A 26,927-nucleotide genomic window follows, 5' to 3' on the forward strand; every position below is an offset into this window, starting at 1 on the left:
CACATTGGTGTTTTTCTCCCTCTCTTTCTCCCTCCCATCCCCTCTGTCTAAAACTAAATAAAATATTTTTAAAAAGAAGAATGGGGAAGAAGAGTGGGAGTAGAGTGAGGTTGGAGTTTAGCTAAGAGGGCAGCACACTGAGACATCTCACTGTGAGGCCTGACACAGTGAGAGCAGAGCCAAAGCCCTTAATCTGTTTTTCTTAACTGGCTGCATGTTGTAACTTTTATTTCCTTGTAAACTATTTAAAAGTGAGTGAAGTTGGGTATTTTTCCTCATGCTTTTTGTTTTAGGTCAAATGGTTTTTGCATTGTTATACTTACTTTAAACAAGTAGATATTAATTAGAGCCAGAAAATAAACTAATTTAAACTAAAGTGCATTTATGAATATTTTTTAAAGTGAGTGACATGAACACATTATTGGCAAAATGCTTCAGTTATGCTTGAGAATAAAAAATGGGCTGGACTGAAAGTGTGAAAGTTGGCATTAGAGAACATGCTTAGCTTCAGCAAATACATTCACATTTGTTTATACAGGTATTTTTAAGGCTCTTAGCTTAAACTGTGGATCAGAAATGCAGTTCCTCTCTAGAGTAACGATTACACTTAAAGAGAATATTGCACTCTACATTGTCTGAGAGTTCTCCCTTAAATATTCATTCATATGGCAAATAGGGTGGCTGGCCCTTTATTCAAAAACAGTGGAATATGTTTGTGGTGTAGATATTTAAAGAACTTTCTCCAGTCACCAAATAGCCTAAATTCATTTTTCATATAAAAATCCAACTAAAATGCATTTTACTAACTTTATGTGATTTTTGAATAGTAATCGGACTCTCTTTTTTGTGGCCTGCAGGAGATATGGATTTAGCCGCCAGAGCAAAATAGAGAAGGTAAGAAAAGCATATATAATGGGAGAGTATATTTGAGAGATGGAAATGATCCTCCCTTTTGTCTCTGTCTTACACTAACAGGCTGCCCAGCAGGGGTGGGAAGGCAGGGCTACTGCCAACCAGGCTCTGGTCCTTGGGCCACCCAGCGCCATGAAGATGTCCTTCGCCAGGCTGGGGGAGCTGAAGCAGCAACCTCATCTGGGACTGGAAGTGAAGGGTGATTAGATGTCATGGCTCCTGGCTCAATCCTGTGAGCTCTAATAATTCTAAAAGTGTGAAGGTGAAGTCCACTGCCAAGACCCTGTGCATTCCTCATTGAGTGAGAGAGACCACGGACAGGTGCAAACAGGATACTGGCAGTGAAATAAAACACAACCATAAATTACAGGCCTGCCCCTGTACTAGGATAGCTAGTGTGGAAAAAATCAAATAAGTCAAGGTAGATTTTTCTAACTTCACAAATTAGTCTTGAAGATTTTTCTTCATTTATGTGTTTATTAATGATCCTTAATGTCAGAAGCAGGGCATGCATATAATCTTACAGTGCCAGACCTTTACTGTGCTCCAGGCCCTTTGTTCAGAGTTCCACATGTATTTTTTCACTTACTCCTCTGAACAGCTTTATGAGGGACATGCTTATTCCTGTATTTCAGGTTAGAAAGGTGAGGCCCAGAGAAGCTCAGTGATTTGTCCAAGATCACGCAGCTTCTTAAGTGCCATATTAAGAATCTGAATCCAGGTCCGTGTGACATCAAGTATGCACTCTTAACCTCTGCCTTTAAAATAATAAAGTGCTAACTAAAATAGTCAATGAACTCTTAAACAATAGAGTTCTGCAGAGTGAGGTCTATTAATCTTTTTTCTCATTCCTCACCTGACCCCCAGATTTTCTATAATGGAACACCACTCCTCCTCTTGTTCTCTTGCCACCCTTCCCTCTATCTAGGTTCCACATCCTTCACATTTTCTTTCTGGAGACCTTCCCTGATTCTAGCCTCCTTCTGCTTCCTGGGGTAGTTGTCTCAGTCATCGGAGGGCCCTGACAGTGATTAAAGTGTGTGTTCTAAAGCTGGACTTGCTGGTTTCAAATCCTAACCTTATCCCTTCTCTGTATGACTTTGGATAATATGCTTAATTGTTGTGCCTTCACAACATCTATAAAATGGGGGCAATAATTGTACTACCTTGCAACATTGTTGTGAAGATTAAAATACAAAGCACACAGAATGGTCCATACATTTTAAACATGTAGTTATTATTATTTCATTAGCAATTAGTCATGTGCTAATTATATCTTTTTTTGGTTTTCTTGTTATTTATTTTTTTCCACATTTGTGTTTCCACTCAACTAAACTGGCATTTCCTTCAAAACAAGGCATATTTTGGATTTCAGTATGTCATGTGACATCTGATATGTAAGAATTTGATGCATACATTTAATTTGATGTCTAAGTTCAGTCTGACAGGAATGTTTATGCATATGACTATATCCTGGAATAAGGCAGGTTGATTATGATGGGAAAATCATGAAATGCCCATGAAAGAGTATTCACATCAGGCTCATCTTCTCATTCTTATGTCAGATGGCACATTTACACTGGAAGTCTTGTTCCCTATAGATACACGCAGCAGTTGGGAGCTAGGGTATTCCCCAGGGACAGTTGTAGACTTGTTATAGAAAAGCATTCCAGAATTAGGATTGTCTGAGAAGGGTATTTGAGACCAGGCCTCCCTTTCAACCCTAGAAGACCCTAATATCCAGAGAAGTTAAGCCTGAGGTCACTTAGCTGATTGATGGCAGAGGTAGAATTAAAACCAAGAACTGAAGACTCCCAGCCCACATTTGAGTAACCATACTTAATTCATATATCTTAAGTGTGGTGTGGTACATTTAGAGCCTGAGACTGGATACAGAATATGGAGCTTGATCACCAGGTGAAGCAGTTTAGATTTTTATCCTTTAGGCCAGTGTCTTTCAAACTTTATTGACTTGAAGTTTCATAAAGCAGTACTTAACCCTTAACTGCCTGCAAAGCACTCTGATATGTGCCTTCTTTATTATTTTTATTTAATCTGTTTAGATGCTCGTTCTACCTAAATTATTTTCATGTCCCACTAATAGGTCTCAACTGGCAGTTTTGAAAAGCACTCCTTTGGACATTGATCTATTCTTGAAAGCATTAAAGTAAGGGAAAGACCCTATCAAAATTTAAGGATAAGTCTGGCAAATGTGAATGATTTCATAGGGATTTAATCGGCAAGCAGTTTAGTAATGGAGACAGGCAGTGGCTGGGGTCTGAAGCTCAATATGCTTGCTCTGCTGTTGGAATGGAAACTCAGGTCTCTGGATTCTCCATTCTTTTGCAGGGATTGATTCTGCCCTCCAGATCTGTGTGTTTTTTCTCACAGACTCATGCCTCTTTGCAATATTGTCCTTTCTCTACTGAGTCTCCAACTCGATGCTCAGCTGATTTTGCATCTTGCCTTCTAGGCTGAAGACAAGAAAACAGCACTTCCCGCAGGGCTCTTGGCTGCAGAAAAAGCTGATGCTCATGAGGAAGATGAGCTTCAAGCTGCTGAAGAGGTGTGTGGCCCACGGAGGTCCTCTGAAGGTTCTGCTTAACCATTTGGGGAGAAATTTCACTTTCATCCCCAGCTTTCCAGAATGGCCAGGTGCTTCCCTCAGCCAGCTGCTGTTAGTTGACCTTTCACACCCTTTCCAGTTTCCTTTTATCACCTCTCACAAGACTCACCATAAAATGAAATCAAGTAAAACAATGTCCTATTTAGGCATACTGTGTTAGTCTTAGGTGGTCAGATCCACTCACTGCTACTTCTCTGTATTCCTCTCTTAGCAGCGTATTCAGTCACTGATGACCAAGATGACTGCCATGGCAAATGAAGAGGTGAGATGGGAGTGGTTGTGGGGGAGGGTGTGGTGTGGAGATGGGGACTTGGAACCAGCCTGCTTGGCTCTGTGGGACCTCTTCCCAGAGGGAGGGACCACCTTCTTCAGAGCCCTGTCTTTTCAGCACTCAGTGTTTCCTGCTTCCTAGGGCTCTTTCTTTTGGGAAGCTTTTCATAGTGTTGCCATCCATGTTAACCTCTAGGAGGAAGACTTGAGGAACCCTTGTGCAGGCAGGATGTCCCTGCTGGGATAGCACCATATGGGCCTCAGTGGAAGAGCCATGGTTCAGTTCTCCTCCTTCACGACCATGAGTTACATCCCATGCCAAAGGAACCGTTGTCTTCTGCTTCCTTCCTACCATCTAAGTAGAAAATAGAATACCAAATTTAGAGTTGGTCTTCTCAGAAGTCAAGGGCTTTCCAGGAGGTTTTACCAAGGACTTTGAAAGGATCATTTCTTTGGAGGGCAGGAAGGGCCTGTGGTAGAGATATTTTAGGAGTTCTGAGATTCTTCTTTATCTCCCATTTGACCTTCCTTTTTCCCTGGGTCCTAAGGCTGCAAAGTTCCCAACAGGCTCTGTGTAGTGACCTTTTAGGAAGAGAGACCTTGGGATGGAGTATAAAGGATGAAGAATGATTTTCCAGTGGTACCTGGGATCCCAAGAGAATCTGGCAGTGAGCCGAGTGCCTCAGGAAGTGGAGAAGGTGGCTTCAGATTTGTCCTGAAGCTTGTTTTCTCCCTTTCTTGTTGATGAATACATAAACAAAAGCCAAATTATTTTCTCCCCTGGGAATATTATCTATTTTGTTGTAGTATTCAGAGTGTTAGGTTTTCCAGTTCTGTCAAAGACAAGGCATGGCCTTGAGAACACACCCTCCCTGTGATTGCAGAGCCGTCTCACCGCAAGCTCCATGGGCCAGATTGTGGGACTCTGCTCCGCTGAGATCAAGCAGATTGTGTCTGAGTATGCCGAGAAGGTACGTGGGGGCTCAGCTGGAGTCTTTGCCTCAGGTAACACCCCAAAGATTTGTCCTTTTTCTCTACATCCTCCTCTAGCAGAGGCAGGTTGTAATTCATCAGCTACACTTATCAAAAATCATATGTCTCACAAAGCCATCAGCATTTGCCCATTAACTAAATTAATTTTCTTTTCAGTGCCTATTTTTCTATAAACATAAAGAGAGAACCTGTCTCTCAGAACAATTATCGCATCTGATAAATCGATGTCTGAGATACAGCACAGGCATTTTTCCTTCTCTACTAGGCTTCTTATGACTTGGGCCTGGTTTGGTGATTGGGCTGAGGAATGAAGCTTTGCCACTTAGGAGATAAACCACATAACTCAGCCAAGGCCAAGGCAAATTTTTTTGTTCCACTTTATTTAAAGGGTATAGAATGAACACAAGCCTGAAAGTCATATTTCAGTGTTATATATTTTTTATGCTGAGAATAGGCAGCAGGACCTTGAATATCTCATGGAGACAGTGATTAATCATTTTGCACATAACTAATTCTGGTGTGGCTGAGATGTAGTATCAGTAAAATCAAATTTACAAGGCATTGTTTCACATCCTTTCTTCACCATACTCATTCTGCCCCCCTTAAAATGTTCATGTCTTTTGAAGCATCCAGCTTTGCTTTCCCTGCCTCAGAAGCCTTGTCAAAAAATGAGCTCTGCTTTGACCCCTGTGCAACAGTCTTCTGAAATGATTATGCAATGATGTAATTGGGAGGGGATGTCACAGCAGGTGGTCATCTCCCAAATAAAAACCTCAAAAGATGTGAAGATGTAGTCGTGTACTTTTAGGATAACTTAAACCCTTTTCTGGGCAAACCTCAGAAGGCATTCTGACCACTGTTACCTTCCCTTTGTCGTAAATTGAAATAGAGGACACTTTGGATTCTATGAAAGTTGGATTAGAAAACCCATGTTAAGAAACATTGACTTGGGGAATGGGGACAACAGAACCTCTCCCTCAGACAGTCAAAAGCAGGTTACTCACTGTCTTGCTTAGAAGGCCAGAAAAAAGTAAAATTACAAGTAGTTTTGGACAGCTCTTTTTCCAAAGACATACCCTGCCTGGCAGGGTAATTTAATTTCTCAGAGAGAATTGGAGGTCAAGAGTTCATTGCTCGATTATCTGTGTTGTTTGCATTGAGTAGATCATATAGCATGAAAGATGATGATTTTTAAAATTAAATTGCCTTTAATCGTAATCCCATATCACAGTTATTTCACATTTGCATATTATCTTCTAGTGTTTGTGATACCATAGTTATACCTAGTTGCAATCGTCATATATTTCTAAAAGAGGTAGAACAGTGTAGTTAAAAACATAGCATTTGGGGTCATATTTCATTTCATATTTGTCTCCTCTACTCCCAACTATGTGATGAGGGCCAATTTATTTGACCTCTCCTTGCCCTTAGTATCTTCTTCTGAAAAACAAATAATATTACTTTCCTGGCAGGGTATTATGAAGATTAAATGAACTGATCAAAATGCCTAAAATAGTGCCTGACACATTATAGCTGTTCAGCTAATGAGTAACCTTTATTTGCATTTTTATAGTCTGCAGGTTTTTTTTGTCAAATCAGACCCTAAACATTTTCTGGTTTAGCCTTCATGATTATGTGAATACTAGGTAAGCCACGTGTTGATGCAACACAATTCATTAAACATTTTCCTATTGTTAGACTTTTAGGTTGTTTCTGTTTGCCATTGTAGATAATACTGTTGTAAAGCCTGAGCAGGTATTTTCTGCTAAAACGTTTCCTAGGAGTTGATGTTTGGGTAATGACTCCTCTGTGTTGCCTTATAAATAAGTTGTAACAGTATAAAATACTATCAGTAATGAAGGGCCAAAGACCACTAGGGACACACCTCTAGTTGAACAAGTTGAGTTTATCGCTGGTTCTATGGGAAGATCACACAGCAGTGGGGAACCATGCAGCATCTCAATAAGGAAGCAGTAGAAAAGACTTGTTATAGGATTTAGGCTTGTTTTAGGTCATTGGGTGAAAGTTCAAGAGTGTAACACTTTACTCTGTGTTGGATGCTTTAAAGAAGGGCAATTCAACGAATGGACATCTAAGTAAATCTCATATATATACACAATGGGGAGTGAATCAAGGTTAAAGCTGTGTACTTATATTAGCCAATATAGGGGGATGTTTGGTCATTTGAGGGATTTGATCAATGTTCAGGTTTTTGTTCATGTTCAGACATGATTACAGAATGGCCATAATTTTTGCTTCTGTCTTTATGACCTTGTCTGGTGTTGATATTTTTTGGAATTGTTTGTGGTTAACACCAAGGCCTAGTATAAGTACAGAACAGCTCAATCAACATCAAGGCCTTGCTAAAGTTAGTTCTCAGATATCAGAGGCTGCTTTTCTCTTTCTTGCATGTTTTTTTTTTTGTCGGATTAATTATCTATTGCTACATAGCAATATTATCACAAATGTGACTTAAAACAACACACATTTATTATCATGTAGTTTGTGTGGGTCAGCAACTGGGTACAGCTTAGCAGAGTTCTTTGTTTTAGACTCTTACCAGTTTGCAATAGAGGTGCTACCTAGGGCTGCCATCTCATCTGAGGCTCAATGAGGGAAGAATTCACTTCTGAGCTCTTATGTTTGTTGGCAGCATTCAGTTCTTGCTGGCTGTCAGCTAGAGGCTGCCTTCATTTCCTTGCCATGTGGGCCTCCCCACCATTGTCTTTTGTTTCATCAGGGCAATCAAGGGAGAGTGCTTTCTCACAAGACACATTACAGTTTTATCTAACATAGTTATATACATGCAATCACATACATCTCATATCCTTTGCTGTATTCCATTGGTAAAGGCAAGTCACAGGTCCCACCCACATTCAGTGGGAGGTATTACACAAAGGCCTGAACTCTAGGAGGAAGAGATTATGGGACCATTTTAGGATTATCTGCCACAATGTGTTTTTTTCTGTCTTTAATTTTACTGCCATAAATTGAGCTTAAACCAGACACTGCCAGTTTATCTAAAACCCATGTCCCTACCTTCAGGGTCTCAGTAGCGAAACTGTTGGAAGTAGAGATGGGATTGAGGAATACCCAGGAGGGAAATCATCAGTGGTACTTTGAGAGAAATCCAAATTATGCTGAGATCAGGACAGATTTTCACTTAATGAAAAAAAGGGACAAAATAGTTTTGGGAGGTGAAAGTGTGAAAATGACTTTGTAACCAAGGAATGAATCAAACAGCCTGCCTGGTCCAGATGTTTAGAAAATTAACAGGCAGTGGGATATAAAAATAAGGTTAAAATATATGTATATGCAGGCTTCTCTTTCATTTGTTAGTTCAAAAGTTCTTATAACAACGTAACATGATAAATAATCCACACATTTCAAAGCAAGTCTCTGAGATATGTAACTCAGTATGGTTCCTGTAAAGCATAAGGGAAGAGGAACATGAAGAAGCTTCATATAATGCATGGGTGTCAGTAGACTCTAGGCCAAGGAGCACCATCTCCCTTTGTTTCCCAAGGGTAACACTCTTCTTAAAATGGGCTAGATGAGACTCAGAACCATCAGCAATTTAGTTGAATGGAGGTCTGACAAATACGGAATTAAAGAAACCACATCCATCCAGTCTGGTCCGAGGGGTGCAGACGTGGAACAGGCTGGTCCTACATCCTCCACATGTGGTGGATAAAAATTCAGGAGGGATATCTGAGGAGTGAGGAGTCCCAGCCCCGCATTAGGCTTCCCAGGCCAGCGTTCCTGTTCCAGGAATGTAAGTCCTCATAACTTCTAGCTGTAAAAACCAGCAGGGATTGAGTCAGTGGAAGAGACTTCTGGAGTCTCAAGCAGTTCCCCTTAAAGAACCCACACATGAACTTACGGAGACTCCCTCCCTCTGAGCTCCAGCACCAGGGTAGCAGCTTGAAAGGCACCAGTGGCATACAGGGAGGAACTGAAGTGTCTGGCATCAAGGCAGGAGCTGGGGGACAGCTTTCTCTCAGACAGAAAGGCAGGCAGAAGCCATTATCTCTTCTTTGAGCCCTCCGCCAACAGAGCCACAGAGCCAGCAGGCAGATGCCATGTCTGAGACTATCAAGCTGGCTAAAACCCTATTTGTCCAGCCCTGGAGATCCCTGGAGACTCTGTCCCATCCAAGCTATTAACCCTGACTTAAAAGAATAATTTAAGAGGGCTTTGGGCTGAATAAAGATAACTACACCCCAGGAACCTTGTCTGAATCAGAAGGTGATGGGAAGCTTAGCAACTGGCAGGCTCTGGCTACTTTATTAGAGAATCAGGCCTGAACTAGAATCAGGGTGATTGCTAATAAGCTTAGATGTGAGTATTTCTAATTCCATCATCTGGGTACACCCCAAAAATCGTTTTTACCATTTTTCTAGCAGCACTGGCATATGGAGTAGAGGAAGAATGTGGGGCAAAGGAGGAGTTGACTTCTTGGGAACTTCTTGCTGTGGCCACAGATATTAAAACCCAGGTTGGGATCAGGAGGGTGAGAGCAGGGGTGGATTTTTTTTTTTTTTAAGATTTTATTTACTTTTAGAGCGGAAGGGAAGGAGAAAGAGAGGGAGAGAAACATCAGTGTGTGGTTGCCTCTTGCACACTGCTTACTGGAGACCTGGCCTGCAACCCAGGCATGTGTCCTGACTGGGAATCAAACCGGCGACCCTTTGGTTCAGAGGCCAGCGCTCAATCCACTGAGCCACACCAGCTAGGGCAAGGGTAGATTTTTATAACCTTTCCTTCTAGACTTGTTTCTTCACATAGGGTCACAGGTGTTAGACAAGTCATATCTGAAATCTGTATATTCTGGAGGGCCAGGATTTCATCTTTTGTCTATGTTGCCAAATATTACTCAGTAGAGGCTGACAGATGACTGGAAGACTGTGGAGACTCACCAGATAGCCATGACAGGTGACTTCCCTTCTTAAGATAGGTCTCTCTGTGATGTTGTGTGGATCATCTCCTTATTGTCTCTTTCACAGCATTGCTAACAAAGCACCATTTTATTTGTCTCTGCCTGTCTCCCAGGACTACACTGTTTGCTGTCAATGAGGGCTGGGATCACTGTATATTGCCAGTGCCTAACATAATGGGGTTTTCATAAACATTTGTTAAAGGAAGGAAGAAAGGTAGTAAGGGAGAAGAAGGAACAAGAAGAGCTTTTTGAAAACTCTCTGTGGCACAATTTAGGCTTGGGGAGAAGGTGGAGGATATAGTCCCTTTATTTATGAATGAATCAGGTTTTCTCAACTAGAATGTGATGGTCCAGTGGTAACACCTGTGTCTTTTTCCACATCTGCAATGTCTTCCACTCTGCCCCACACAAAATAGAGTCTGATCAAAGGTTAGTTGAACCAAACCAAGGAAGGTAGGAAGAGAGATTTACAGCTGTAATCAGAATTTAGAGAAAGGAACCCAGTATATCTGGAGAGAATCATGCTAAATATGTTTGTGTTTCCAAACTATGTTTGTGTTTCGAAACTGCTTCAAGATTTCCTAATGAGATACACAGTAACTTACTACCAGCAGGGAGAATGGTATTGCTAATGAATTGTCAACATGGTAGAATTGTCTCGAGTCTCACAGGACAGCCTATACCTTCCAGGGTCTTTATCAATTTGGATAAAGTCATAAGAATTATTTTTGTCAAATTTGAACATCATTTAAAGCTAGAAAAGAAGAGGTGGCTAGTACACCGGAGAATAGAATCAATATTCAAAAATATCTTAGATTGAAATTATGAGCCCAAACCAATAAATTCATTTCTTAAAGAAGGTAAATGTGAACTATTTTATTTAGTTTCAGAAAAATCAGTTGTACCAATTCAGGATTTGCTGAGGACGCCATCTAACCTGACAGTAGTTCATGGGGATAAAGTGAGAGGTTTGGATTTTTTTACATACATCCTGAATGTTAAGTGCATTCTTACCTTGGGACCCAGAGCTGTGCCTTAGATTCAGCAAAGTTACATGAATGTGTGTGATGCGTGGGTCCCAGGCCAGCAGTGATCACGGAATGCTGCGGATAGCTCGTCGAAACGCGAGAAAAACATACACAGACAACCAGGTCCTGTGGGGGAATAGGAACAGCAGGGCCACTCCTCACGTGGGGAGTGCCTTGGCCACCCTCTCTCCTGGAGGGCGCCATGGCCACCCTCCCTGGTGGGGAGAGCTCGCTGTTCCTTCTCTGGAGAGGCTTTTTATTGGTTTCCTTTGCATAAGAATTCAAGTAAAAGCTCATTACTCATTGCTAGGAAGTAAGGATCAAACAATAGATAACAAGGAAGTCTGAAGACCTATTTTGAGTCAGGGTCAAAGAGCTGTAAGACTTTTAAGGAACAAACTAACTTCCTTCTTGAACCCTTCTCATTCAACTGAGAGCATTCTAAACAAAGCAGGTTTCACAGAAATTTACATATTCTTTCTTAGGCCTGATCACCCAGGGAACCCGCCCTTTTCAGCACAGAGCTGCACCACCCTGTCATTGTTTCAGGCTTAGGTGGAGCAAGGGAACTAAAGCAACCAAGAGATAAGGAGATTTTCCCCCAGACGATGAGAACTCTGGCAATGTCAAAGCCGAGGAGCAAGGGCCCATCACCCCCTTTTGCTGTAGCCCCCAAAATCCTTCTTTTGGGGCCTTCCACGTGATCGTGCCTGTCTTAGATGGTTCCCCCTTGGGGAATCTTACCCGTCTTTGGCTAACTGACAAGCTTTGGGGTTTAGTTTTGAATGAAGCAGCAGAAGCAGCACTCCTGCCAGGGAGATAAGCTTTTGTCTCCTTGCTGGCTTACAGTTCCAAGGGCGTTCCCTTAGCCTTAGCCTAGGCGGGGGTTACAGCTTCTGATACCAGGCAGGGCGGTTCCCAACATGTGTGTCTTTGAAATTCGTGGAATCAAGAATATTGAAAAGAACGTTTATGTATACAGCTTCAGTAATAGAAGCAGAGTGTAGATCAGGGAAAGTAGATGGATGGTCCCATCCTGTCTGCTGTTCTCAGACTATACCTGGAGTACTTGAAAATTTCACTTAACCAACTAGGGTATGTTCAGAGGAGAAACAGCCAAGGTGGAGAAAGTTACTGACATCTTGTTATAAAAAGGAAGGAGGAAAGATATGTGATGCTTCTAGATAAGATAAAGTAAACTGTGAAAGGGTGATTACACTTAATCTCCGTTGCTTCAGGGAGAAATGGGCAGGTACTTGTTTGCATCTTGGCAGACCTGATCTTGCTGTCTGTTTCTGCTAGCTTTTGCCTGTCATACTTGAACTTTGTGTGTGCTTTTCATTTTTTACTGTGAGTTCATACTTCTTGGAAATTTATCTGTAGAATTTCTTTGAGTCCTAGAGTTGAAGTTGTGTTCTTCCGGAAAAGATTTGCTTTTGCTTCTGGCAAGCACCTGGGGACACCCCAGCCCAGGTCTGTTGTACTCATAGTCTTGACTTGTGGGTTTTGGGACTATCCAAGTAGTGTGTAAATTTAGATTGCAAAACGACATGTGCCATCAAGGAACATGTATAAAGGACACATGGACAAAGCCAAAGGTGGGTAGGTTCGAGGGTGGGATATGGGGATGGGTGGGGCTGGGGAGCTTGATGGGGTGGAAATGGAGACAACTGAACTTGAACAGCAATTAAAAAAACAAAACAACAGAATCACCTGTGGGCCAATCTGTTGTTATAAAATATTATTGCAGATGTTTTTCCTCTTATACCTGTGTCAAGGTTTATGAACATCAGGTGCAGAATTGAAAAATCAGATTGAGATCACCTGGTTTTGGCAAATATGCACAAGAAAAATGCCAACTTCAGTGGATTCACACACCTTCCTGGATTTCCACTTTTCACTAGCCTTTTGGAACTCCAAGATTTCTTACATTTTTGCTAGCTTATAGATTTTTTAAAAGATTACATTAATAAATATTTTATATTTTATATTTGTTTTTAATAGGAAGGTTAGTCAAGGTGCCAGTAACTGAAGTTCATCTATTCAGTAGAGAACTTCTGGCACCCCTGTGAGATAGAGATCTTTACTATTGACGCTTAGTGACCATATTTGGGGAGGGGGGTAATATAGGAGAGATTCCTGTATTAAAAAGAAGGTTTTTATGTAGATAACCTTTTGGGTCTCTTTCATTATGAAAATATATAGTTTTAGCTAAAGTAATCATTTTTTTTGTTTGTTTCTCTGAGGAATTTACTATTTTAAACTGAGCTAATATTATTGAAAAACATTTAAATCTGATTTCCCTCAGAATGGGAGTTGTGAATACATGTCAGTTATTAGAAAACATTGAATCTGAATGAGAAGTCATCTAATCCATGTTGTGGTTTTGAAAGCATGTTCTTAATCTGAAATTGTTGAACAAAATTAGATTGGTACTATAATCTTCACTCCAGTGTAAACACAAGTGGAATATTTGTATATGGTTGGTAATTTTTTGAGAGATGTTACACTTTTCAAGTTGAAATCAATTAATATGCCCCAGGATTTACATTTTTTTCAAATGTCAAGAATTTACTGAAAAGCCCTCTTTCCTACTCTCTAGCTGGACAATTTTGTCTTCATTCTTCAAGATCCAAGTTGGTCACCTTCAGTGTTCTTCCACTTTGACTCTCAATGAAAAGAATGTCAGATGAGACATACTGCTGTAAAGACCTGTTTCTGACTTCATCAGTCTCGTGCTTCAGGCTTTTTAGAGGGTATTTGAAAGAAATGAAACATGTAGATTGCTTAATTAAAAGTATGTTTGAAAAATAAAGCAATCAGCTTTCCATTGATTAGGCTAAGAAGTCTTTGCTGTTCAGCTCTAGAATGAATAAATGATTTTTAACTTCCCATTAAAGAAAGCAGTTTGCATAGTACCATCTCTAGACTCAAAAGCAAGTGGAGGAACTCACAAATTCATATATACTATGGGCCTGCTCATGTGCATATTATTCATTTTAATTTGGAGAAGTGTCAAATATGGAAATGGTACTTACTGTCCCAATATTGGTGTACATTAATGCTTTGCAGATACAAATTTAAGGGACTCCTCAGAGCAATGAGAATTGCTACCTAGCAGTAAGGGAAAGGATTTTGAAAGCCCGTGTTTGCTGAGAATACATACTGTTAGTGCAGAGATATAACAGTACATTTGTACAGAGACTTCAGGAGTCTTTCTGTGCACTGCTAATATTTTCTCTCTGTTTTTATGGTTCTCTGAATCACCTGTCTATTAAAAGAGTGGAATCAGAAAAGGATTTCCTCCTTTATGTGTTATATAAATGATAGGTGGACCCACTCGATGATTGGAGCTCAGTGCTATGAAGCTCTCTCAATCAATGATTGGGGCCAATAAAGAATTTCTGAGTGAGTCAGTCCCCTTAGAATAAAGTAGTAGTTCTCAAAATTTTTAGTTTCAGGACCCTTTAGAACTCTTTAAATTACTGAGATCCCAATGGCTTATATATTAATTCATTTACAAATAACCATAATAAATATATTACATATTAACATCAAAGCAATGATGTTATCACATATCATGTAAAATCTGGGAAATTTTCACTATAAAGTTATGACAATGAAAAAATATCTTAGTATTATTATGAAAAGGATTTTGACCTTGAAGTTCCCCTGAAAGGGTCCTATGAGACTGTGAGACAACTGTGGCTAAAATTTTAAATCTAGATAGATTGGATTAGATAGATAGATGGATGGATAGACAGATAGATAGATAGATACTAGAGAGAGAAAGATAGCCAGATATAGAGAGAAAAAGAAAGATATAGACTATCCTGGAAATCTTTACAAATATCAAAATAGCTACTAGTTTCCCTTGATGAAGAGTTCTTGGAAGTAAAGTCAAAGGTCATAGTTTTGAAACAAAGCTGTGTGTGTACTGTGTACGCTGATAGAGGGTATGAAATTTGGTGGGAAATGCATTTTCATTCTTTTGGAACTTTGGTCATAAAATCAGTTAATCAGTCAGAAAACCTACTAAGAGTTAGAGACATCCAACCCATGCCCAAGGTTCAGGATAGCACTGAATGAGTGTGTGCCCACCCCTGCAGACTGGAGGAGGTCTGGGACATGAGTGAGACACTGACCCCCCATGGCCTGCCTGCCCACAACTTGGTCTGGTCCAAATCCAGACAAGCAGCTGGAGGAGATCAGGGTACTCAAGATAATCTGAACATCAAACATAGGGATATACCATGTGGGGTAGTGCTTGTGGATGGAGAATTAATTCTAATTTAAATGTCAGTAAATTGTGAGGTAGAAGGCTTATGTCATTCTGTTAGTAAGGTAAAATGCTTTGAGGATATTCCAGTGACACTTTAGAAATCAGGGTCAAGTTGGATGTTAAAACCCAAATCTAAATTATCTATAAGAAAAATGCTACTAAATATATAGCGGACGAAAGTGACCAAATTAGTAACATAGTTCAGGGTGATGTAGTCAAAGTAGAGCAGACATAATTAGTTAATTATAATTCTGTTTCTGACAGGTGATTTGGAAATTGAGAGGGGTTGGTCTTTCCTCTTCTTCCCCTTTTTTTGTACTCAAATAATTTTCAAAAAGAATTCTCCTTCCCCAGACTACAGGTTGTGGATGTCTTGATATGTCCAATTATATCTTTAAAAGGTAACTCCACTTCCCAGAAGTCTGGATAAGCTGAAATATGTTAGTTGACATTTTCCAAAATCCTAGGTTTCGAGACTAGATATGTTGCAAGGACAAATGCTTTGTTTTTCTATTTCCTTTATGGCCTACCAGCCCACAAGATAGAAAATGACATTCCTTACTGTTTTATGCAGCCACACTCTGCTGGTTGTTTCCTACCTCCAGAGTTGTTAAGGAGCTAAAAGTCATCTGTTAAAAATGCTGCTGAGTTATTCAGGGAAATCCTTGCCCAAATTAAATGATGACTGTACCATTTACTTTCTCCTCCTTCTCACTTTCCCATCTCTCTTTGCCATGGGTAAATCTTCCGGACTTTCAAGTCCACAGTGGCTGTTAAAACATACTAGGAAAATCAAATACCCAATTGTTTTATTGTACTTGAGCTTAAAATCAGTAATTTGCTTGGAATTGGGATGCTCCCAATAAAAAGGAAATGTGGTTATAATGGGTATTAAACTATTCATGTTCAGTAAAGCTATCTGTGATCTTCTAAATGAGTATTCTAAGTATACCTATTGCAACAGGGTCAGCCTTTTTGTTTCTTTTTCCTGGGGCTTCTCCTTGGTGTCCTGAGGCATGTGTTTGTATTCAGCATCTACATCAGGCTGCTTCCTTCTTTGTGTGATTTCTCAGTAATGTTACTACATTCACCTCATCCAGAAATCTCTCCCTTACTTCCATTCCTGACAGTCTCTATATCCTGTCCAGCCATTCTTCTCCATCCCCTCCTAATGTATATAATTTCAGGAATTTCCTACTGGCCTCTGTCAGCAACTTTGATGCCTCTTAAATCTATGTTCTGTGAACACCAAAAAAAGAGAAATAAATGGTTAAAAGAGCCCATGGGTGGGGAGAAGTAAGTTGAGAGACTAATGTTTTTCATTGTAAGTGCTTCTGAATGGTTAAACTTTTTAACCATTGATGAAAGTGAATCAATTCATCATTCTTGATGATAACTCCACAGTGGTAATATGAAGCTGTGAATGTGACTGTGTTATTCCTCTGTTTAAGACCTTTGATGATGCCCTTTGTCAGATGGTAGCAATATAACCACAGTTATGTCGATATTATATTCCTGTGCTCCGGCACATGCCATTCCCTGTGTCAGGAATGTAGTTACATGGACAGGGAGTGATCATTGTGCTGAGTCTCTTCTCTGGACCTACATTGTACACAGGAGCCAGTGGTGCTCTGCCCAGATTGAGCAGGAATGGACCTCTCTTACATGAACCAAAATGGACTGATTAATCCTTTGGATTTGCCTTCCCTGTTTTCCACAGCAGTCTGAGCTATCAGCTGAAGAAAGTCCAGAAAAATTAGGAACCTCCCAACTTCACTGTCGGAAAGTCATTTCCTTGAACAAACAGATTCTGCAGAAGACCAAACATCTGGAAGAGGTTGGTGTTTTCATAATTTTATTCAAGTAAAATGGAACCATTGTTTAAGAAGTGAAGAATTAGGGGAGGAGTTAAGGTCTTTGTGATAAAATGGTCAAAGGAGGTTCCAGAACAGGGGTCAGTAAACTATGGCCCTTGTGCCGACCCAGTCCCCACTTGTTTTTGTAAACGAAGCTTTTTTGGAATAAATATATACCCATGTTTACATATTTTCTATGTCTGTTGTCAAGCTCCTGTGGCATGGTTGAGTAGGTGCAGCAGAGACCACATGGCCTAGAAAGCCTAAAATATTTACTCTCTGGTTCTTTACAGGAAAAGTTTGCCAACCTCTATTCTAGAAGAAGATCACAGGGCTAGAGTAGCATTTATTAATTCACAAATATTTACTCAGCACTTCTACATGGTAGGAACTAAACTAGACCATGAGGATGAATGAAGAAAGAGATATTCCCGCTTTCAAGGATCTTAAGATAGTAATGGGAGACATACACTAAACAAAGCACATGCATCATTTAGAGCTGTGACGTGGTAAGTGCTTGAAAGAGAAGTCTAGAGAGCTGATAGGGAGACCTGATCTAATCTTCGTCACAAAGGACTGTAGCTGGAAAGATGAGCAGGTGCTGGCTGGGCAGGAAGTCTGCATGGGAACTGTGTGGGGCTTGGGTGAAGATTTAGGCTACAGCATGAACTAAGACCTGGAAGAGGAAGGGTCTTGACTAGTCTCTGTTTTTTGGCTGGAGAGTCATGCGTGAGGCAGCTGGTCAGCAGAGCCATCTGAGGTCATGTTAAGGAAAGTGGAAGCCATTTTAGGGTTTAAGTAGAAAAGTAGCATGATCAGCTTTGCATATTTCAAAGAACATTCTGTTTGCTTTGGGAGCATGAATTAATTGGATTTGGGTGAGAAGGGATTCCAGTAGAACCATTTGGAGGTTGATCCAGTAGTCCAGACATGAGCTCTTGGTGGCTTTGACTAGTGATCCTAGGGAAAATGGAGGAAACCAGATCATTTTTAAATAATAAAGAGAGCTCTAAAGCTGTGGGATGGCATCTGTAATGTATGATGATGGATAGTACTGTTTTAGAAAGACCTTTATATATTCACCTTGAAAAGTACACATAAAAGGAAGCTGGGGGGGTTCACTCAGGAACAGTCATTAGAAGATAAAGCATTGTTATATGCATTGGTAATAAGATTTAATTAATTAGAAAAATACATTTAGCAGGAGAAAATGGGAATGAATATTGCTTTCTGAAGTTCACCAGTAATTTCAATTGTTGAAAAAATAATTTTAAAAAATGGGTGCCAGTTGGCATTTTGAACTTACACGTTTTTGATCTTTTCAAATCCCACATTTTCAAAAGATAGTACTATATCAGATGGTCTAGCCAGTCATTTCTTTGATTGAATTTGTTCTGTTAGAATTTGTTCTACCACAGGTGAACAAACAATAGGTTTTCTTTACCAAACACCCTGAATTATAAGCAAACAAGGATACCAAGGTGGACTGTGATTGGTTTTCATTTAATGATTTGTTTAGGTATCTTAATTCATAGTAGAGAATATAATCTTTACTCCTGATCCTTGCCAGAGAAAAGAACCTGAAAGTGATTGGTTCAAAAAGAACTGATTGGTTCAAAAAGAACTGATTGATTCAAAAAGATGGGCATGAATCAAGGATGAGGCTCTATCCATCAGAATGTTTTTCTCCTCTGAGGGAGAATAGTTGTGAGGATACTGTAGACCCTGTGGACCAGAGTATCTCAGCATGAGTAGATGTTTTCTTTTAACTCTAAACTTGGAGAGAAAGGATGCTCTGCCTTATTCCAGGAGCAGTCCTGGCACGTTCTTCGTCCAGCTAAAAACGGCAAGCCTCTCTGAACCTGTGTTTACCAAAAACCTACTATATTTTAGGCATACTGCCTAATACGTAGCAGTCTGTTAGTAAAGGACAGTAATCATTATTGCAGTGGCACCAGCATGTGCAATAACCCCTGCCTATGTAGCTAGGCCAACTGGACGAGGAAAATGAGGTAGGGATTTGCCTAGGGTCACATATCATGTATGAATTAGGGAGTCTCAGATGATGATAAAAATATGCCTGGAGAGACTGCTTCAAGAATGAAATGAAAATATAAACAGGAATGGACTTTAATGAACCAAAACTTTATGCAAATATAAGGAACCAAAGAAGAAAATGTTTCCAAATAAGCCTAGATATGAATGTTTTATAAAGATGTAAAACCAACATCAACATTTTCATAAACACTTTCTTGGGCTGTAAGAATGTGCATTTTTTTCTAGGTAACTTGCTATACCCATTTTAATTTGCAGTATTCTGTCAAAAAAGAAAATATGAAGCCTCTGCCGGGGTGTCCAACCTTTTGTCATCTCTGGGCCACGCTGGAAGAGTTGTCTTGGACCACCATTAAATACACAAACACCAACAAAAACTGATAACCAAAAAAAAACTAGGTTTTAGGTAAATTTACAATTTTGTGTTGGGCCACATTCATAGCCATCCTGGGCAGCATGTGGCCTGTGGGACACAGGTTGGACATCCCTTTGTTACTGTCCCTAAATTTGTCCTGCTGCTCACCTCTCAGCTAGCTGATCTATGGAATTTTTTCATCTTGTAATAGTCTCTAATTCTGTCAGAAGTGACAGGGGTCACAAACAACAATCCTAACAAGCCTTTTGTATAAGAATCCAGGTCTCTAGAGCTTTAACTCTAGCTCCTCCTGTTCTCTCAGTTGTCTCCCTGGCCATTTCATCTGGCCCTGTGAGACCACCTTACACTTTCTTCTTAGTGCACACTGAATAGTGAGTCACACTGAGAGAGCATATGCTGTGTGTGTCTATACTAAATACATTTTTTTCTATATCAATGTTTACACTCTTCAGCCAGGTTTTTACATCTTTTAAATTATAGGAATCATATAAGCTAAATAAACCAAATAGTATAGAACCATATAAAAAAAATGTTCTGCTTCTTAGAGCCAGCCTTTATTTTCTAGACCTTTGCAAGTACTTATATATGCCCATTCACCTGGAGATGGTGGATTGTCTGGTTACAAAATTGAGTTTGTTTTTCTCTTACTCTATCACAGATATCTCTCTTTCAGTAATAATAATGGCTAATAAGGACTTTTTTTTTACTGACTAACTATAAGGTGTTTTGTGTTTTTTTTTAATTAACTTATTCAGTTCACACAACACCCTTGCAAAGAAGGTACTATTACTGTACTCTCTCATCCAAGTATTTACTAGATCTGACCCTGCTTCTGAGATCAGATAAGATCCGGTGGATTCCGGGTGGTCTGGCTGTAGACTGTCTTTATTTTACAAATAAGGAAACTGAGACACATAGAAAGGAAGTAATTTTGCCCATGGTCACATGGCTTATTAACAGTGGAACCAAGATTTGAACATATAGATCTACCTTATACTTTGTAATGACTACATGGTGTGACATAGTATATGTGTACTGTAATTTATTTAACCTGACCCCTATTCATGCATATGTAGGCTTCTCCAAGATTGTTTTTCCCAATTGCAAGTTTTACTACCGTGAATATCCTCATGCTGTCATCTTGGCGCAAATATGTAAATATGTCTTTAAGATATATTTTAGGAAGTAGAATTGTTGGATCAAAAAATACATGCATTGTCAGTTTTCTGAAAAACTGCCAAATTATTTATCAATTATTTTACCAATTTACATTTCTATCAAGAGTATAACAGAGAATTGAAACTTTAAGAACCTCTCCTACAAGTAATGCAGGGGGAAAGCAACCAAGATGGCACCTGTGGCCTTAATGCTAGGAGCCCTGGAGAAGTTTTTAGTCCAACAGAGAAATGGGGGAGGGGTAGAAGCAAGAGAAGGAGTAGAGGACGTCCCATGATCCAAGCAAACATGTTGCAGTGGCACAGAACTGCAGTGCAGCTGGTAGATAGCTGAGAAGACACCGAAGATTGAGGGAAGAAAGAGGAATCAAGTAAGAAAGTGTTAACCAGCTGCTGAAGTTTTGGGGTGATGAAGGTTAAGGAAAAAGAAAGTGTAGGCAGGAGAAACCTGGAGGACTACAGCAAAATGAAGACTAAGCCTAGCTACTGGGACAGTCCTGTTTAAGAAAATATGGTCAGATGAGGAGAAGAGTAAAACACTTACTAGTTAAATTAGTTAACAGAAGAAATGAGTCTTCCACTCTTAGCACTCATGTACTTCCCTGCCAAGATCCAGCTGTTGAGTGTAAATCTGTTGGTGAAGACTTCCTTGAACTTCCTAATGAATAAGGTGACTGTTTCCTTGGGCACCTCATGGGCTGGTCTTAGCTGCTGCTCTTCCCCACTTTAAAATACTCATTTGAGCGCAGAGTATTGGGTAAATACCAGATGGGTGGGTGGGTACAGGAGTAAGAAGAGGGCAGGCAGGTGGATGAAGCCCATGGGAAAATGCCAGGACCCCTTCCTGTAGCTTCAAAGAGTTTTCAAGAGTTAAAACACTAGGATTTCAAGAGGAAAAAAAATGCTTCCTCCAGAAATACTGTCATCTACCAGTTAAATAAATAGGTTAATAAAAGCTGTCCCTGAACAGGTGCTTCCCTGTGAAAAGGAAGAAACCAGAGCCTTCCTGCTTCCCTCCTTTGTCACTTTTGCTGTCTCTTTGAGTTGGCTTCCTGATACGCCTTGTTGAAGTATAACTACTCATCAATCTGAAGACTGATATAAGAAGTATGATTGAGGAATAATGATTTCTGATGATGATACAATTCTCAATAAGTTGCTTACAAGTTCAAGGATGGAGCAAAGTCATTTTGACATAATTTTTGAGATAATAGGATAAAATTTCTCAGTGTTAATTTGTACACAGGTAACAAGTAATTTGATGATGGTTTCTGCCATTTCCCCTTTCAAAGTAGAAATGTGCAAACCCTTTGAACTTTTAATGGAATGTTTTCAGATTTCTGAAAGTTCATAGACAACACAAGGCTATCTATATAAACCTTTTTAGTGAGGAAAAGGGGAAAGACATTTTTGAGATGTAAGTTTACAATTTATGCAACTTTCAAAATAAAGGTAATCATTTTTCTTCCTGTTAGTGTTGAAATCCTGAATCCTTTCTTCTTTCTTGCAGTGTTTGCCAATCAGTCATGTTCTGTGCTGGAATCCTGAGTACTGAAGTGCAGTTTGTATTCTGTGAATGAGCAAGTTGTTTAACTGAAGCAATTGTAGCCATATAGAAAAGTTAGACCTGAATTTAAGTCCAGGCTTTATCAGCTATCAGCTGTGAAGCTTTAGTCAAGTCAAGTAACTTAATCTTTCTGAGTCTATATTTCATCTTTAAAATAAAGATATTGTCTTCTTCCATTGAACATAAGTTTCAGTGATAGGATTTATGCAGAATATCTGGTATCTCTCCTGACATGTAGTTGATACTATATTATATATGAGTTTTTCCTTCATTTGTTGTTGTCAGCCTTTCTAAAATTCCCACATTTGTTCAGTTTGAATCTTTCTGCACTTCTATTTTCTCACCTGTGAAATGGGAGTATCACCCATATGTATGATGTAAGAATAAGAGCAGCTGTCTTCTTTGTTTCCTTTACAGCTACAGGCAAATCATACCAATCTACAAGCCAGGTATGATGAAATGAAGAAAACACTGACAGAGGTGAGCAGATTTTCCTTTCTCCATGGGCCTTTTTAAAATTCATTTTTGACTTGCACTGTTATGAATGCCATGTGCCATCAGTCTGTGTGGAGGAGTCATGAATCCCTTCTCAGGGCTCAGGTCCATTTGGGGGCATAGGGCAATCACATGATAGTGCCTGACCCATGCCATCAGTTTATCCATGCTTCTGTGTTCTATCTAACGCATCAGTGATTAGGTGGGAGGCATCACAGAGCGGGTGCACAGGTCAGGATAGGCTTCCTGAGGAAGGTAGGCCTGATGAGGGGGTGGGGCAGGCCACAACGAAGAACATGGAGGGTCATTCACAGTCAATGGCCCCTGCTCCTCAAGCCACAGGATGTGAATAGCTCCAAAATACTGAATTTTGTGAGAGTGAGATGCTTTCTCTTTATAATATGAGAGAACCACAGTGATGTAATTTGCTGTTCAAAATTACTGACTAAGCCTAGGTGGGATGGGGCAGGAGGTTTCAAAAGAAAAGGGGATTTACTGGTATATCTTGGAGCATGTGGTTCATTTTCTAACCCAGATTATGAGTGTACCATCTCACATTTTCATTTGAGTGTTGCTTACCTCCCACATCAGATTGCCTGGGAACCAGACGAGCAAAACAAACACTTCTTGATGCCAGCTCTGTCATGAGGAGAGTGAGATAGTTCTTTAGAGATAGTCCTTTGCATTCCCATAATACTACTCACCTTGACCAGGAGAGCTTTCATTGTCATTTTGGAGCTCAGGCTATGGCTATACTCTATAAGGGCCTCTCTGTGAGTGCCCCGTCTGGTACTTTGTGGACCTCATGGAAACTGGACTAATCTTCAGACATTTCTGAAACCAAACCAGTCCCTGTTTTTTAAAATTTCACATGAAATCTGCCTGTTTAAAATTCTTATGTTTACAGCAGTATGCAGCACTTACACACCTGAAAACCTGACTAGGGTTTTTAATTCTGACCTGGACTAGATCACTTTGATTATTGTTAGAATGTTTAAATCAGGCAGTTAGAGTAAATTCTTATAAAATTCTTTCTAAAGATGCATTTGTTGTGTTAGGGCAGATGAGCTTTCTTTCTACTCTTCTGTGATTACATTCCTTATGGATTAGATGACCAATTCTTGGGGTGGAATTTCTGCTGCTGTCTTACTTTTAATGCTGAAGAGTCTCTAACATGAAGTGTGCCAAGTCATGGTTCAGTCTGTGTGTAACAATCTGGAAAACCAGTTTCCTAAACCATGTATATGCCTTAGGATATAAATCCTAAGTGGCTTTTTGTGCTGAACACTAAATCAAGTATTTGTTAAGCCACTTTCAGGTGCTGGAAAGGTAGAGGTGTGATTTAAATTAGTAATAAGTAATCTGCTTATCCTCAAATAATAATAGCTGTCAGCATTACTATGTGCTAGGTGTGCTCTGGGCCCATCACTTGTATATAAGTCCACTTAGTCCTCACAACAGCACAAACAACACAGTTATCATCCCTGTTCTGCAGATAGGGAAATAAGGCAGAAAGGTCATGCAGAGGTCCAAGCTGGTAGTGTGGCACCAAAGACCTCTAAGAGAGCTTACTAGTAGGACAGTCAAACCAATTCCCATCTACAAAAATGGGAAGCTCTACAAAACCTAGTTCTAAATAACTTAGAAAGAAGCCTGATTTTGTCAGAACACTGAAGACCAAGCTCATGAATAAATAATGAGCTTTGTGTTTGGGCCTCAGTCTCCGTACCAATGCGAGGCAAAGACTGGGCAAAATGAGTACAGTGAACCCTTTTACATCATTATTCACGGGTTTTACCATTTCAGCAAAATCTGCTCTTCCAGGATACCCTAGTGGCACTGAAAACCGGGGGAGACCTATCTTTCCAGTAAGTTTAGGAAAAGTAAAGCCAGGCATGGAAAGTAGAAGACAGATGTCTACATGCCATCTACGAGGGCAGGCTGCACATCGCTGTAAGAAGGCCAGCAGATTGGCTGGCCCCTGCATTGGCCACCAGGTTTTAGCCTGTCCACTTTTTAAATTCAGCAATCACAATTTTAATTTCCTATGTGCATGATTAATCCTTTTTAATATACGCTGTATCCTGTCCTGTCTCTCTAAGGGCATAAATTGTGTCAAGTTTTTCTTGAGCTATAAACTATTTCTTCAGATCAAAATTCATGTTAAGTTTATACACTTTGTCGAGACCTGCGCAGGGAGGGGAGGTCCTTGAGGGGGCAGCAATGGGAGATTGAGAAAGACACAGACAGTTTAAGGAAAAGTGGCCACCAGGTGGGATATTGTCCTCTGATGGAGAGACAATGACCCTGAACATGGTCTCCATGTTTATTTTATAAGATAAAACTCAAGGATGTTTCACAGGCTCAGGGAAAAACTACAGGCATAATTGCTCCATTCCCAGGCTATGTAAATGATAAATATTTTTTCTGCAAAAGTTAGTCGCATTCTGCTGAAGCTTGTGGTTAACTATCTCTTCCTTAACCCCTGTGGGCTCCGGCTGTATGACGCCAGCCTTCACTGTCCTCCACACACTCTTTTTTATGGTTGTATCTTTCTTTCTTCAGGTGTTTGATAATTCTTGATGGGATCCCTGTCTTTGACTCTCAGATTTCCTGTTACCAACTATGTGGACTGTGTATCCATTTTATGCAGTCTGCTTCATGTGATTATTCTGAGAGGGTGGGCCCTACTCTTCGGTATGATCAGCCAATGGTACCTAATATTTGGTGTTGACCAACTCTCCAGTTCTCCTGGACATTGTTGACTCTCTGGGGCCTTGCTCTGCCTCTGTGATTCGAGCACCAGCTCTTGAATTAGCTCATGGGTTGAGGGAGCCTGGCCATGTGGTTTAGCTCCGCTGGCTGACCCTGATGCATATCCCAGCCCTACAGCCCAGTCCTTCTGCGTCCGCTAATTCCACACAGTAGGCCTCCTCAGTCCATTCCTGTCTACTGTCCATCTTTCTTGTCCCTTGTTTCAACATAATAGTCTGGATTTTTAGGACCTGAGGCAAGAAGGGATTTCTGCAACTTGTGCTTGGTCTTTTTTCAGCTAGAGCCCTTGGTACTTTTTTTAATGTGTTTTTTTTTTTGAATGGGTAATGCATTCACATGGCTCAAAATTCAAAAAGTACATGAGGTATACTACTGTAACTCAGCCACACAATTTCCCTCTCCAGAGATAACTAGTGTAACCAGTTTCTTATGGATCTTTCCAGAAGTAGTTTATGCATATAAAGTAACATGTATATTCTTTCATACATGTACAAAGGAGGACCCAAAAAACAGAATTTATTTATTAAAAAATGTGTATTTATTCTTACATGTTTAAACTTCAGTCACCTTCAAAGTACTTTCCATTTGATGCAGTACACTTGTCAAAATGGTTTTTCCACTACTCAGAACAGTTTTTTGAACTCATTGATTTTGATGCCTTTCAGTGTTTCTGCTGTTTTTGTTTCACTTCTTCTACATCAGCAGAATGTTTCCCTTTGAGGAATTTTTTCATTGGGGTAACCAACAAAGGTCACTCTAGGCAAGATCCAGTGAATAGGGAGGGTGGGGCATGGGGGTCATGCCATTTTTGGTCAAAAACTGCTGAACACTCACCAGGGTGTGGGCAGATGCAGTCATAAGTCGTCCATTATTGAAATGGACAAACGCGTTAAGAGGCTTCAAAAAAAATTCACTGAAGCCAAACACAATCTCTCATGACAATGGCAGCTGGTACACTGATACAGATGGGTTCCGAGAATACTCACCTAGCAGGGAAAGCCTGTACTACAAGGGACCCACCCTCCAGAAAATAATGCCTGTTTTTTTTCGGAGGGGTCCCCCTTCATATACATTTAATATATGCATTTCTTTGTAATAATTGTAAGCATATTATATTTGTGGTGTTGTACCTTGTTTTCTTCATGTAACAGTAGATATTAGAAATCATCATTACGAATTACATTTTTAACAGTGGCTTCGTATTCTATTATGTAATATAATTGTACACTCTATAATTTATATTTCTTTTTAAGTTTCTTTAAAATTTCTTTTTTGAAAACCTTACTCTGACTCAGAAAATGGAAGTGAAATTATTCAAGAAGATAGGAGATTTAGTCCTGCCCTGTTAATAAACCTGATACTGGCATTCTGCCATTTAAACCCAGGTCTCTCTCTCACAGCCACTCCTTCTAGTTCCCCTTCCTAGTAAAAGGTACCTGCTGTCAACATTACTTTTGACTTTTTACCCATTTGCTGCTGTGATTGAAAGTTGTTGCCAAGGTTTTATTAACTATCAGTATGCATCAAGAAGGGTCTGGTTTTGACCTTTCCATGTTGTCCCTCCAACCCATCCTATTT

The 26,927-nt window shown here is 40.0% G+C and overlaps 1 protein-coding gene across 5 annotated transcripts in view; it reads left to right on the forward strand.

The window, feature by feature from the left end:
• Positions 1-26,927, forward strand: part of CCDC93 (coiled-coil domain containing 93) — a 96,720-nt gene that overhangs the window by 43,068 nt on the left and 26,725 nt on the right. For 3 of the 5 annotated variants that reach the window (XM_045825988.1, XM_045825992.1, XM_045825990.1), the window contains 6 exons: positions 858-894; positions 3,386-3,478; positions 3,750-3,800; positions 4,693-4,779; positions 16,771-16,887; positions 22,497-22,559. In XM_045825988.1, the coding sequence (XP_045681944.1) occupies positions 858-894; positions 3,386-3,478; positions 3,750-3,800; positions 4,693-4,779; positions 16,771-16,887; positions 22,497-22,559 (448 nt within the window). The remainder of the gene's footprint in view (positions 1-857; positions 895-3,385; positions 3,479-3,749; positions 3,801-4,692; positions 4,780-16,770; positions 16,888-22,496; positions 22,560-26,927) is intronic. The other 2 variants (XM_045825989.1, XM_045825991.1) reach the window with 1 other exon arrangement.

Source organism: Phyllostomus hastatus, unplaced genomic scaffold (genome assembly GCF_019186645.2).
Source record: "Phyllostomus hastatus isolate PE091 unplaced genomic scaffold, TTU_PhHast_1.1 phas_scaffold_60, whole genome shotgun sequence".
NCBI classification, from domain to species: domain Eukaryota; kingdom Metazoa; phylum Chordata; class Mammalia; order Chiroptera; family Phyllostomidae; genus Phyllostomus; species Phyllostomus hastatus.